The sequence below is a fragment of the Polyodon spathula genome, chromosome 3 (assembly GCF_017654505.1).
Source record: "Polyodon spathula isolate WHYD16114869_AA chromosome 3, ASM1765450v1, whole genome shotgun sequence".
Taxonomy (NCBI): Eukaryota; Metazoa; Chordata; class Actinopteri; order Acipenseriformes; family Polyodontidae; genus Polyodon; species Polyodon spathula.
The window spans coordinates 82,913,122-82,927,282 of NC_054536.1; the positions used below are offsets into that span (position 1 = coordinate 82,913,122).

General features: G+C 36.5%; 1 protein-coding gene across 3 annotated transcripts in view; it reads left to right on the forward strand.

The window, feature by feature from the left end:
• Window positions 1-564: 564 nt before the first annotated feature.
• The window catches only part of LOC121313506 (transmembrane protein 241-like), a 30,416-nt gene continuing 16,819 nt past the window's right edge, over window positions 565-14,161 (forward strand). For all 3 annotated transcript variants that reach the window (XM_041246142.1, XM_041246144.1, XM_041246145.1), the window contains exons 1-11: window positions 565-1,326; window positions 3,340-3,386; window positions 4,299-4,376; window positions 4,594-4,675; window positions 5,210-5,287; window positions 5,502-5,527; window positions 6,700-6,751; window positions 9,499-9,547; window positions 9,765-9,807; window positions 12,903-12,938; window positions 14,051-14,085. In XM_041246142.1, the coding sequence (XP_041102076.1) occupies window positions 1,255-1,326; window positions 3,340-3,386; window positions 4,299-4,376; window positions 4,594-4,675; window positions 5,210-5,287; window positions 5,502-5,527; window positions 6,700-6,751; window positions 9,499-9,547; window positions 9,765-9,807; window positions 12,903-12,938; window positions 14,051-14,085 (598 nt within the window). In that variant the 5' untranslated portion in view covers window positions 565-1,254. The remainder of the gene's footprint in view (window positions 1,327-3,339; window positions 3,387-4,298; window positions 4,377-4,593; window positions 4,676-5,209; window positions 5,288-5,501; window positions 5,528-6,699; window positions 6,752-9,498; window positions 9,548-9,764; window positions 9,808-12,902; window positions 12,939-14,050; window positions 14,086-14,161) is intronic.

Genomic DNA, 14,161 nt, shown 5'->3' on the forward strand with positions numbered 1-14,161 from the left:
GGCCTGGAAAGCTCTTGAAGATAGAGGGCAAAATGGATGCAGCAAAGTACCGAGAATTCCTGGAGGAAAACCTGCTGAAGTCTGCAAGAGACCTGGGACTTGGGAGAAGAGTCATCTTCCAGCAGGACAATGACCCCAAACATACAGCCAAAGCCAGACTGGAGTGGCTTAAAAACAAAAAGGTCAATGTCCTGGAGTGGCCCAGTCAAACCCCGGACCTCAATCCAATTGAGAATATGTGGAAAGAGTTGAAAATTGCTGTTCATCAAAGGTCCCCATCCAACTTGATGGAGCTTGAGCAATTTTGCAAAGAAGAATGGACAAAAATTGCAGTGTCCAGATGTGCAAAGCTGGTAGAGACTTATCCAAATAGACTAATGGCTGTAATTGCTGCCAAAGGTGCCTCTACCAAATATTGACTCAAGGGGGTGAATACTTATGCAGTCAATTATTTTCTGTTTTGTATTTGTAATTAATTTAGAACAATTTGAAAATGTATTTTTTACTTTGACGTTATGGACTTTTTTGTGTTGATCAGTGGCAAAAAACCCTGATTAAATCCATTTTGATTCCATGTTGCAACACAATAAAATGTGGAAAAGTCCAAGGGGGGGGCTTTTGAGAGCCACTGTAGTATACACTTAAAGATAATCTTTGGTGACTATTTATTATAGTCTTCCAGAGTAATGACTTTGTGTGTATTTTCTTTGTAAAGGTAGTTTTAGCTTTATAGGTGACAGGCCATCTTTCTCCTCTTACTGTATTTACCCCAACCTCACTCCACGATTAAAATTGCCATTTTCTTGCAGCAAAGTTATACAGGACATCTGTAAGTAACATTAAAAATGATTTACCGTTGGGTTTTATTTCAAAATCGAGTCTGTTTTTTGTTTTATTTATTTATTTATTTATTTATTTATTTATATTTTTCTGCAAATTAAATTAACATTTTCAATAGTGAAAATGTCCATTGATGCGAAGGCTCTTGGCTCTGTTACCATTTGCATCGTTTTACTTGTTTGAACTGTCTGCTCGGACTGACATGAACTATTAGCGGCTCCAATGTGAAATGAAGACGCCGGTCCCTTTAAGAAGGCAGTGCCTTCATGAGCTCTACGTTTATTGGAGCGTTCACAGATCAACACGTCTGTATTTGGAAGTACAGTAAGAGAAAGCGATTTCCTCAATGGAAGGAGGCTACCATTGTATTATTTAGTTACGCTGTATACGTTCAAAGAGGCCATGCGTTTTTAAATGCCATTTAGAAGATTTTTGCTCGGTGCCACATTCTGTTGTTTCTATTTGCTTTTTTATTTTACAAACAAGGTGAGAATTCCTGTATTCTAATTATTAACAGTAACATTATATTGCAAATTTGCAATGATGGTCGTAACGATATGTGATTGGTATTGTTTGTAATATTTTGTAAGAAATTTTCTCATGTGTCTACTTAATTTAGTGTTCGTGGGGTATGCTGTGAATAAACGTGCTGGTACGGTATGCACATAGCCATGTTTATACTGTTTAACTCATTATTGTTTAGCATTTGCCGTCCATCTTGCTTAATTGATATATTGCATATGCGTTTCCATTCACTGCTGATTTAGAGGTACCACAGATCAGTGAAGACTCGCCACTTCATCCCTCGGACAGAAAGCGCACCATCAAGGCACCAATATTTTACAAAAGTGACAGCAGGATACTAGGATATCCACGATATGCAGGGTGTTTTCGTATCCCCAGGTCCACCACCTAAACATTTTCTTGTGCAAGTTTGCATTTGGTAAAACTAGTGACTACATCTGTTTTCACTCAATTAAAAACACATTAAAATAATGCTATACAAGGTTTTAAGAAATCTAGTAATATCAACATTATAAACGATCTCCATTTTCTTGTATCGTTTTAGTTTGTTTTTTTTTTTGTTTGTTTTTTTGTACAGTACTGTAATTCTGGGATATAGAAATTACAGCTCAAATGTTGCTGTTGAGCCCTGATTTCTAATCACTTCCTGTGCTGTAGTTCAAACTCACTCCAGTGGCCCAGCTGTAATCAGGCCATGTGACCTGCCAGGATGCAACAAATTAGCAATAGTGTTGTATTTTGAAAGTACAAAAAACTCAAAACAAACAAACAAGTGAAGTACCAATCTGTTCTCAGTACAATAAAAGTGAAATCAGAGGTAAATCAGTAAAGTTTATCACATTTGTACAATCTGTGTACCATAATTCTTCATAAACCAGACCTTAATGGCTTTACAGTTGGATTACATTTCTGTATTGTGTGTTGTAGTTAGGATAAGCTGCAGGCAGGAGCTTTCGCTTTCAGGTATTTCTTTTCCACTTTGTAACTCTGAACCGAAATGAAATGCTTCTGCTATTTTTTCCCCTCTACCGTTCACCTAACATTTGCAGGAAACATATCGGAGCATTATGACATGGAAAAACTCAATACTTGTTCGATATTGATTTTTTTTTTGTTTAAATAAATAAACACTTAGGACTGGTTTCACTAATGAAAACGTTCATACTGGTGCATTTGTAACATTTATACACGTCAGACTATTACATTTAATTTAAACATTTAAGGGCCACGGTTAACCTTTTAGAAAAACGAAATATAGATGACTCCATATTTTTGCACAAGTGATTTCGTTCATGTGGGGATCACATATTTGCTACAAAACAATCCTTTTAAAGAGATTTTAAGCGATATATCATATATATATATATATTTATATAATATATTATATATATATATATATATATATATATATATCACTGTGTCACAAAACACGTATACTTGTTTGGTTGTCCGTACACAGGTCGATTATTTATTGGAAAAGACTGCATATGAACCAAACCAACAGGCATGTCCAGCTAATAAATAACCTTTTTCTGAAAAAGTAATTCGTTATTTATACTCATTGTTCTATCATATTTGTATACACGTGTATTATTTGTTTAATTTATGCTAGTATGTTTGTTTTAAAGAGACATTATTGTTCTGTGGGTAGTGAAAGTCAGCGTGTGTGCTTGACTGTTTATAAAATGAATACTGGAAAGGACATCGAAGTTACATTACTAGTAAAGTGGAAATGGCTGCAGAGGTTTTCCAGCAGTTTTTTGGCTAACTTTTCACAACAACTCAGTATGGTTAACATAGTACTGTATAATGTATTGTATAAACTACACATTTTCTTTGCTACGTTGTCCAGCACATGTTACTAAACATAATATTGTCTCCCTTTTTAAAATACACTGTATAATACCAGTAGTTATATGTCACTCTGTAAAGGTATATTTTGGTGTTTCAGTTAATCTGTTGTTTGTTTTCCAGTATGTCCTGTCTGTCTTGAAATTCACGTATCCCACCCTGTTTCAGGGGTAAGTAAAAATAAAACGAGAAAAAAACAAAACAAAACAGCAACAAAAAAAACACACTCTAACCAAATTTTTCTCAGGAAGTATCATTTATCTATGCACTAAAATTATGATTTACTCATAATTTCTACTTCATATTCAGGTCGGTCTGTTTTAAATACTCCTGTAGTATTGCTGGATGTTGCATGCTGGTCTCTGTAGCTGCTATCTCAGTTCATCATCATCATCTGTACAGTATTCTGTAAATCATTATGTAAATCACTCTCCACTACAGGATTTGAGTTTTTAAAGGGGAGACGCTATGTTTGTACATTTACCTAATATGCCGTACAGGGATGGAAATAAGACTTCAATTGCATAGCAGTTTGATCCCTTCCTGGTTTTACTATGAGTTTAATAAGACACACTGAAATGTGTTCCCTACACACTGTGGCTATTCAAGCTTGTAGTAAAACCTTGAATAGGGGGAACTGCTATGCAGTAGGAGTCTTATTTCCATTTCTGTATACCAATTACTTTGTTTCAATACACCCAGGAGTCTATTTAATTGATCTACACATTGGTGAATCTAAATACCACCACCTTTACCCTCTAAGATATTTCTCTGTGTATTGTATTTCTGTTGTATTTAGAGATGTTCAGATGTTAAGTGGGGGACGATGACTGGGTGGATTTATTTACCGTACTGAGTTGAAGAGCTGCAGTATTTTGACAAAAAGTGAACTTAACATCTCTGTTAGATTGAAGTGAAGCATAGGGCTATTTCTTACTTCAATTTTTAATTTTTTAATTTTATTTGATAAAATGAAAAACTCATTTGTCCGAGATCAGATGAAAGGAAAGCTGGTGTGTAGATATGTATGTCAGTATTGTGAACAAATGTTTCTTATGGTGCGTATCTGCTTTTGTTTACAGGTGGCAAACATTAGTGGGAGGATTGCTACTAGCTGTCTCTGGGAAGCTGGGATGGGTGGAGGTCCACAGCATTTCCAGGTAGCAATTGAAAGGCGAATTCAAGTACAAAGTTGACAGGATAAATAATGCTTGAGGATATTCCACGCATTCTCGCATGTTATTTATACATTCTATTTTTATTTTTATTTTGATAGTAAATATATGGCAAATACTGAAGTATATAAAAAAAACAGCCCTTCCTAATGTGTGTGATTCTGATCAATGTGACGGCTTGTAATTTGTTTTGAATCTTTAGGTCTGCTGCTCTTTCTTGGCTGCCTGGTTCTGTCCTCTTTGTCGGTAATATCTATGCAGGCTCCAGGGCATTGTCCAGACTGGTGAGTGCAAATAAACAGCTGGAATAGTTAACCCTTCGAATCACTAATTTCAATGTGCTGCTCATCACCAACCCAGTAAAAGCGGCATTGTTCCATATGGTGTAGCTGCTTAAGCATGTAACATTATTTCTAAACCCATAGGGGGTACTACACATTGCACATTTTGGTTTAATAACACTACTAATCTGTCTTTCTGATAGAAAATACAGCAGTGGGCATGAGCAGACCCATAAAAATGTATACTGTGATACAATGTTAAAACAAAGTGCAATAAAGAGTGTGGAATTCTGTTTAAAAAATCAATACAAGTGTGGTAATGCCCTTTATAAATTGGTAAATGCATGGGAAAGGCATGGTAATAATACAGTCTGTTTACCATGGAACATGTGCATAAGGGTACGTCTGCTAAGGGTATTTAGATGGGGTTTTAGTTTACTCTTAATGGTAGGATTATCATTTGTTTTTGTTTCAGTGAAGTGTACTGAAGTTTTGGGTTAATTCTGATTACTTTTAATTATCTTTGTTTGCTTGTAGCCAATTCCTATCTTTTTCACACTTTATAATGCATCTGAGGTGGTTGCATGCTTTATCCAGAAGCTGATACAGAGAGAGGTATGTTAAAATTTGTTTATTTGTTGGGGTTTTTTCTTGAATGTTTAGATTAAAAAAAATAATAATCTGATTCACGAAAAATAGTCCATGTACTGTATCTGTCAGATCCAGTTTTTAAATAAGCTTTTACAGAGTTAATTATTATTATTATTATTATTATTATTATTATTATTATTATTATTATTATTATTATTATTATTTGTTTTTTAAACAGGCCACATCCTTGATGAAACTACTAAGGTATGTCTTCTTCTTAATTACTGTGTTATCCATCCCATTAATGCGGTGTGTTTCTTGCTGTTTTCCCTAATACAGTAATCTGCTGCATATCTGCCCATTACATACCCGCCCTAGTCGTTTATCCCCCATGATGAACCTCTTCAGCAATGTTAGTTTATTATTGAACAAAGATCAGTTCAGTGATTGTAGATCCTTCCAAAGTGTTTGTGCACTGTGTTGCATGTGCTCCGTGTGTTGTCATTGCTGGTAGTGTCACATGAGCTGTTCAGTGTGTTGATCTGTAAATAAATCCTGTTCGCCTGTCGGGTGTGTCAACTTCAACCTCCGTCTCTGTCTCCTGCCTGTCACTCAACAGCGAATGCACACACGCACACAGCAGAAAATGCCACTCTGTCACAAGTATTAATACCCTGTATATTTCTAAACAGGGTGATTTAGGGGAGCTTCCCAATAAAAGCTGAATCTCAAAACAATAATTGTATGAATATAGTAATTGTTACAGCGGTGTATAATGGGATTTAAAAATTCTTTCATCCGACTCTTTACATATCTGCCGTTACTCTGGGTCCACAGCAGTTGGATATGCAACGGATTGCTGTATGAATGTTGGAAATACAGTCTTGAGTAGCCAAACTGACAGTGGGTTCTATTCAGTTGATCAAACCAGCTGTGGATCTAAATGGCATAATTCAAGTAAGAACCTTGCTGACTTGTTTCATATTTTACAGGCAATAATAAACTAAGGAGACTCATAGAAGAGTTGGATGTTTGATTTTTATAATCTTGGGCCCTCATTTATTTTTTACACAATGGCAGTACGGCATTTCAACTACTTGAGTCAACCCCAGTAATGTTTGCATACTTATTAGTGCATTTCTACAACAAAGTATTAGTTTTAACTTTATGCAAATAATTTGAGCAGCCAAGATCTGCAATTCATAGGCTTAAGTAGCTTTCTTTTTGATCCTATGAACATGTCAGTATTATAAAAACATGACTTAAATATAAAAATAATATAGTGACCATCCCTTTGAGATATGTTCTACTTTAAAAAAAAAAAAAAATGTATACTGAATCTACACTCTGCTGACACTTAAAGGAAGTACCTGGGGTACCGAAGTCATTTCCCAATCATTAAGTTAAATCTAAAAATTATTATTTTTTATTTACAGTGTAATGCTTCTGCTAGCAGCAGCTGTGTGCCTGCCACTGCATGACCCCCAGGTGAGCACTCCATGTAATGTATTTACAGAGCTTTGCTCTGGACCTTAAATTAAACATGTGTCTCAAAACACTAACCCAAAGGTGTGTGCGATGCCCATTATGTATATCTGCGATGACAGGGCCTGGTACACCTAGTAGATCTCAAGTACTGCTGTTGTGTTTAAAAAGCAAAGTAACTTTTGAGACAAAATAGAAAATAATTGCACTGCTGGCCTGCTGCGTTGTGGTTAAGCCGTGACCTGACATGGCATTGCAGCACTGCACAATGAGGAGGCTGGCTATGAGGAAATACTCAGTACATGAGTTCAGCCAGCAGGGAGGGCTGAAGACAATGGTGAACAGAATTAGGGTTGATTTCAGAGAGTACTTCCCTACTTGGACATCCTTAAATAAATGAATGATCTGAATGTTGAAATGCTACTGCATTTTGAATTGGACATGAATTGAAAAGAAACTAGTTTTATTAGGTAAATATTTTTTTAAGTACTGTAAAGACCCTGTTCCACAGAATGCATATATATTTTTTATAGTAAGTTGTTGAGTAGTGACACTAGTAAGTGACAATAAATAAATATACTTTGTTGGTTGATGCACGGCCAAGATTTTAAAGCTGTGAAATAATTGATTTGGTTCAAATACATATTAATCAATCTAGTGATATTATACTGCTAATTTTCCTTAATGTAACATGGAATGTGAGATACCGTTATAATGATAAACTTAGTTTTAGAGGTTTAAGAAAGTTGTTATATTCTATGCCCAATGTGACCTTTAAACATATTAATAAAATATCAGCTGATTGCTGTGTTACAGTGGCTTGCGAAAGTATTGACCCCCCCCTTGGCATTTTTCCTATTTTGTTGCCTTACAACCTGGAATTAAAATTGATTTTCTGGGGGTTTGTATCATTTGAGTTACACGACATGCCTACCACTTTGAAGATGCAAAATATTTTTTATTGTGAAACAAACAAGAAATAAGACAAAAAAACAGAAAACTTGAGCATGCATAAGTATTCACCCCCCCAAAGTCAATACTTTGTAGAGCCACCTTTTGCAGCAATTACAGCTGCAAGTGTCTTGGGGTATGTATCTAAAGCTTGGCACATCTAGCCACTGAGATTTTTGCCCATTCTTCAAGGCAAAACTGCTCCAGCTCCTTCAAGTTGGATGGGTTCCGCTGGTGTACAGCAATCTTTAAGTCATACCACAGATTCTCAATTGGATTGAGGTCTGGGCTTTGACTAGGCCATTCCAAGACATTTAAATGTTTCCCCTTAAACCACTCGAGTGTTGCTTTAGCAGTATGCTTAGGGTCATTGTCCTGCTGGAAAGTGAACCTCCATCCCAGTCTCAAATCTATGGAAGACTGAAACAGGTTTCCCTCAAGAATTTCCCTGTATTTATTGCCATCCATCATTCCTTCAATTCTGACCAGTTTCTCAGTCCCTGCCGATGAAAAACATCCCCACAGCATGATGCTGCCACCACCATGCTTCACTGTGGGGATGGTGTTCTCGGGGTGATGAGAGGTGTTGGGTTTGCGCCAGACATAGCGTATTCCTTGATGGCCAAAAAGCTCAATTTTAGTTTAATCTGACCAGAGTACCTTCTTCTATAGGTTTGGGGAGTCTCCCACATGCCTTTTGGCGAACACCAAACATGTTTGCTTATTTTTTTCTTTAAGCAATGGCTTTTTTCTGGCCACTCTTCCGTAAAGCCCAGCTCTGTGGAATGTACGGCTTAAAGTGGTCCTATGGACAGATACTCCAATCTCCACTGTGGAGCTTTGCAGCTCCTTCAGGATTATCTTTGGTCTCTTTGTTGCCTCTCTGATTAATGCCCTCCTTGCCTGGTCCGTCAGTTTTGGTGGGCGGCCCTCTCTTGCCAGGTTTGTTGTGGTGCCATATTCTTTCCATTTTTTAATAATGGCTTTAATGGTGCTCCATGGGATGTTCAAAGTTTCAGATATTTTTTTATAACCCAACCCTGATCTGTACTTCTCCACAACTTTGTCCCTGACCTGTTTGGAGAGCTCCTTGGTCTTCATGGTGCCGCTTGCTTGGTGGTGCCCCTTGCGTAGTGGTGTTGCAGACTCTGGGGCCTTTCAGAACAGGTGTATATATACTGAGATCATGTGACAGATCATGTGACACTTAGATTGCACACAGGTGGACTTTATTTAACTAATTATGTGACTTCTGAAGGTAATTGGTTGCACCACTTTTCCGTTATGTATTTTTTAGAATTTTTTGAAACAAGTTATTTTTTTCATTTCACTTCACCAATTTGGACTATTTTGTGTACGTCCATTACATGAAATCCAAATAAAAATCCATTTTAATTCCAGGTTGTAAGGCAACAAAATAGGAAAAATGCCAAGGGGAGTCAGTACTTTCGCAAGCCACTGTATTTATAGATTGACATTATACTTTCATTCCTTTACAAAAAAAGCCGAATGTCGATCATGCCAGTAACAGGCAGTGAAAAACCTTCATCTTAAATCAATCAATCAATCTTTCTTTTATATAGCACCTTTCATTGTGGACAACCATCACAAAGCACATAACGAGAATGGGCCTCTCCCATAGCTTGGAAGACTACCCAACTTCCATTTTCCTGTACAATTTAATTAAATGGTCTCTGATTGTTTTCCATAAAAGTCCACCTGGTGGAGCTAAAGTCTGTTCTAAGTCTACTATTTTTATTTTTTATTTGCTAAGCTATTTATTTATTTATTTATTGCAGTTTGATCCAAGTGGTTATTTTTGGGCTGTGATCCACTTTTTATGTGTAGGTATGTGACTATTATTATTATTATTATTATTTATTATTATATTATTATTATTATTAATTATTCTTATCTGTGAAAAAATATAGACAGCCAACATATCCCACTTTGTCACAAATACAGTTCTACTTACACCAGTGAAAGGCAACTGCAGACAAACACACAAAAAAAAAACCTCTTCACAGTATGACGTTTTATCTAACCATGTCATTTTGTGTTGCAGGTGGATACAAAGTGTTTAAGCGTTCAAAATCCAGTTTGCTAAGGTAATTATTAGTTTTGCACCTTCAGGTGTAAACGAGAATAAAAATTCTTTAAAAAATACAAATTAGTCTGTGTTAATGGCAGTTACACAACTGCATGGTAATTATCAATAACTGATTGTATAGAACCATTATTATAGTTGTGTGATAGATGCACTGTTGTGGTAAACAGCTCATCCAATTGTAATGAAACTTGGCCATTGCTTAGCATCTGAATTGAGGTTACCTGTTTTTTGCATGTGTTCTGGTCTCTGAATGGCTTGGATAATAAAGACAAAAATGAACTGTTCATACAGGCCTTGATGACATGTTTTTCATGGTACTGATATCTTATTTAAGAATATACCTTGGGAACAATTGATGACCCTGCCAATGACAATTTCAAATTGTACTCCCCATGCTCTGGATGTGGGTCATAGTGACCTACTCATGGTTAGGATTTAGATCGTTAGTGAGGGTATAGTGATGGCTTTCTGCATGCGATGTTAATTATGTTGTCAATTTTAAGTTTTGTAGTGTGTGTGTGTGTGTGTGTGTGTGTGTGTGTGTTTTATGGTTAGGTTGTTTTTGATTACTATGTTTAAATTTTGTGTGAATGTGTTTTTATAGTCATTTTAATGTGCTTACTAATTCACTTTCTTTAATATACTTTTATATTAAGTTTCTATACGGTATTGTGTAAGTTTCGAGTTCTTTTGTTTCCCATCGGCAAAACCAGCTACGTGCAGTTTTGCATAGCCTAACATGACTCAAAGTCACAGATGGGTGTCTGAGCTAAATGCCAAAAGGCAGGAAATTAGCAGAGATAGTGTGAGATGGGGGAGGGGAACTGAAAGACAAGATGGATGTGCCCTGCTAGGTACAACGTGGTATGCAGCCCTCCCTTTCCCCCGCAGAGGGAATGTGCAATGATAGAGTGGAAACCCTTATCATTGGACAGATGTAAGACAAATGGGAGTGGAGTCAACAATTGTTTACAAAGGTGTAAATACCCAACATTGTGAAGTTTCATCTCTTTCGAATTGACTCCATGGATATCCGTGCTCTCTAATGTAGACATATGCACTGAGCTGTACTGAGACCTTGTCCAAAGTCAGTTTAAATCTTGTGCTTATATGATTGTATTGGAGGTATACCTTTCTTGTATATAAAGTGTTTTTGAATGAAAGATCATTTGTCAGCTTAAGTTTTTTCGCTACAAGGGATAGGTGCACTTCTACTTAATGGAGTACCTTGCTTAAATTTAAAGTAGTTTAAATAACTGACATAAACAGTAAGAAACAGCTTGCCTACCCTATTTTAGTTTTTAACGCCAACCTTCCTAAAACTACGTAATGATTAAAAAAGGGAACAAAAAGTAGCTTCTTCACAGTAAACATTATCCAAAGCAATGTGTCTCCTGTTGTCTCTTCAGTAGTGTGACATTCAAGACACCTGTCATTATTTATTCATTCACTCATTGGTTGCATGCCAATTTGTTTTCCTCCCAGTTAGTGCTTTCATCACACACTGCGGAACAAACTTTACATATTTATGTGGCCTGGCACATTCTGTGCTCCATATTGGATTCTGTGTTACTGGACTTTGGCTGCCCCTTTCTTGAGGCCTAATTCTCACTTGATGGTAATCTGCAGCAACAGAGTCTTTTAGGCTTAATATATATGAACCCAGAACTAAACCTGAGGAAAAAAGAGAGATTATCCTTTAAAAATACGACACGACATGTTTGTATTCTGAGGGTCAATGACCCAAGTATTTTGGCTGGGACACGCAAGTCTTTGACTATATTATTGAAGTGGATACATACTGATCCATAGCGGTACTCACTATTGACTCTTTCATTTCAGCTTGATACATAATTACTCAATTGAATTTGTTTAATGGTTAAAGATCAGTTTGGAACAGGGCTATGCACTGCTTAATTCAAGAGTAAATGGTTGGAACAAAGTCCAGGACTGGAATGGATTGAATAAAGCCACATTTTCTCTTTGTTATGTATTTTAGTAATGGAAGACACAGTCAGTTATGTTGTTTGGGGTCTTAGGTTCCTATAGTGCAAGTAACCAGTAACACATAACAGAGTGTGCAGTAAGATATATCTTACCTCACGCCTGAGCACGTTCCGAGTGCAAGTAACCAGTAACACATAACGGAGTGTGCAGTAAGATATATCTTACCACATGCCTGAGCACGTTCTGAGTCCAAGTAGGCCATAGACCAAGTGCCTTCAACTACGCAGAAGGGCTTGCTTAGTCCTTAATATTTATAATGCTGCAAACAAACACTTTTACGTGGAAATGTGGTTTCATGGGAAATCAATTCCGTGCACTTTGGATGTTTGCCATACATGGCACTAAAAGCTCTGTCAGGCCATAATTCTTTGTAGCTGGCATTTTCTGAAAGAAACAATCACACTAGTATTATTACTGTTTACATAACATCTGTTTTTTTGTAGCCATCTTGTATAAATAGAATGTACTACAATGTACACCAAGAATTGCCAAACCAGGAGGCAAGAAATCGGTTTAACCGATACGCAAAACCATACATGTGCTATACAACTTGAGTTTCTGGACGTCTATTTTTTAATTTTTATTTTACTTTTTTTTTTCAACGCTTATTAAGATTTTGCAGACTACAAAAATTCCTAACTGGCAGCATTGTGCAGGCAAAGCCAGGCACTTGGAATAGTTTTCTGTGTTTCAACTTTCTGGATGTGGATACATTTTCCACCAAGTCAACTACCTAGGCCATATACATCCCTGCATTGGTGTGGCTACTTGATATTGTACAGTGAGGTCTGTTTGTTAGGTCTCTTTGATTTGCCTGGGGTCATCACCTTATATGCAGTACAAACTCATGAACTGCATAAATGTACACATATCTCAAAGACATGCTACAATGCCATATCAGGTCATGTCTTAACCACAATGCAGTAGGCCAGTAGTGCAATCATTTTCTATTTTGCCTCAAGTAATAAGACACCCTGTGTATCTATGCTGACCCAGTGCTTAGTGGATAGAAGTGCCGTCAGTTATAAGTTTGCCTTTGCAATAAGACTATTCACAGTAAGATTTTTTTCATTATCTTTTCTATAGTGACCTTGAACAGCAGTACATCAACTATGTTTTCAGGTAAGCTTACAATATCTTTCCCACAGATAATGAATGTTACGAGAGAGTGTGGATGTGTTAAAAAAGCCAACTAGTTCCTAGAGACAAACCTGTTGTTAGTTGATTTTGATATCCAGGTTTAACACAATACAACTGCATCAGTGGTTTACGTCTCCTATTAAGTAGATACAAGTATTGTATGGCAATGAGAGGATTTTTCATTCCAATGTCCTGTTTCATTTTGAAAATTCCAGGTTACAAGGTGCCAAGCTTGTTGTCTCTTTGTGATGAATTAGCCTAAAATAATGGTTGTGGTCCTGGAGTATTGAACTGCTTCATAAGAAATCTGGTGAACAACATGTTCTGTTTGAAATATCAATACTGGGTATGAAAGGGATTGGCTTTAAAAAAAAAAAAAGAAAAAAACAGGCATGCTAATTATGATGGCACTGTGGAATAGTCTGTAAACTGGCTGCATTCTAAATAATAGTTTAATAACTTAATACCTTGTTTTACAGTCCTCTAGGGGTCAGGTGACTGATACATTGTATTTTTTTCAATTGAGAACATCTTAAAACCTACCGGCGGACTATCTGGGGCCGCTTGATTCATTGCAATTGAAACTTTACTGGAGTATATCATTAGCACTGCCCTCCATACGAATGAGTTGATCATCCACAGTTAGTACTCTGCTTGTTTGTTGCAATTGGCCACGTAGTTTTACCCTTTTCACTGCTCTTTTTAATTGTTATACTGTGATTTAAAGCACATTTGGGAATCTAAAAAAAAAAATGTACTGCAATTCATAGCACCTAGATGACAGGGCAGAGAAAAATATTCTTCACAGTGTGGCAATTAAAAGGTACGTTTTTTTGCTGATTTAAAACAAAAGCTTTGAAAAATGAGAAATGTCAGTAATAATGAAGGTTATTTAAAGGAAACTTTATAATTAGCATTATATTGTTTATTTTGTACAGACCACCAGTGCTTTAGAAAACTCACTGTACTCAGACCTGCTGTGCTGTTGGGACACATATTTTATTTTTAAAACTTATTGGGTATGGCTTGTGAATAGTGAGTAACAGCTGCAAAAGTATTTATTTATTTATTCATTTATTTATTCATTTTTGCAGTGTTTTGCTGTTAGCTTTTTCTGCCCATCCCACAGGTAAGAGTCACATGCAGCAGCTTGTACATTTGCGTGCATTTGATTTTTGGAGACAGATCTTCCTAGTGACAGGAAA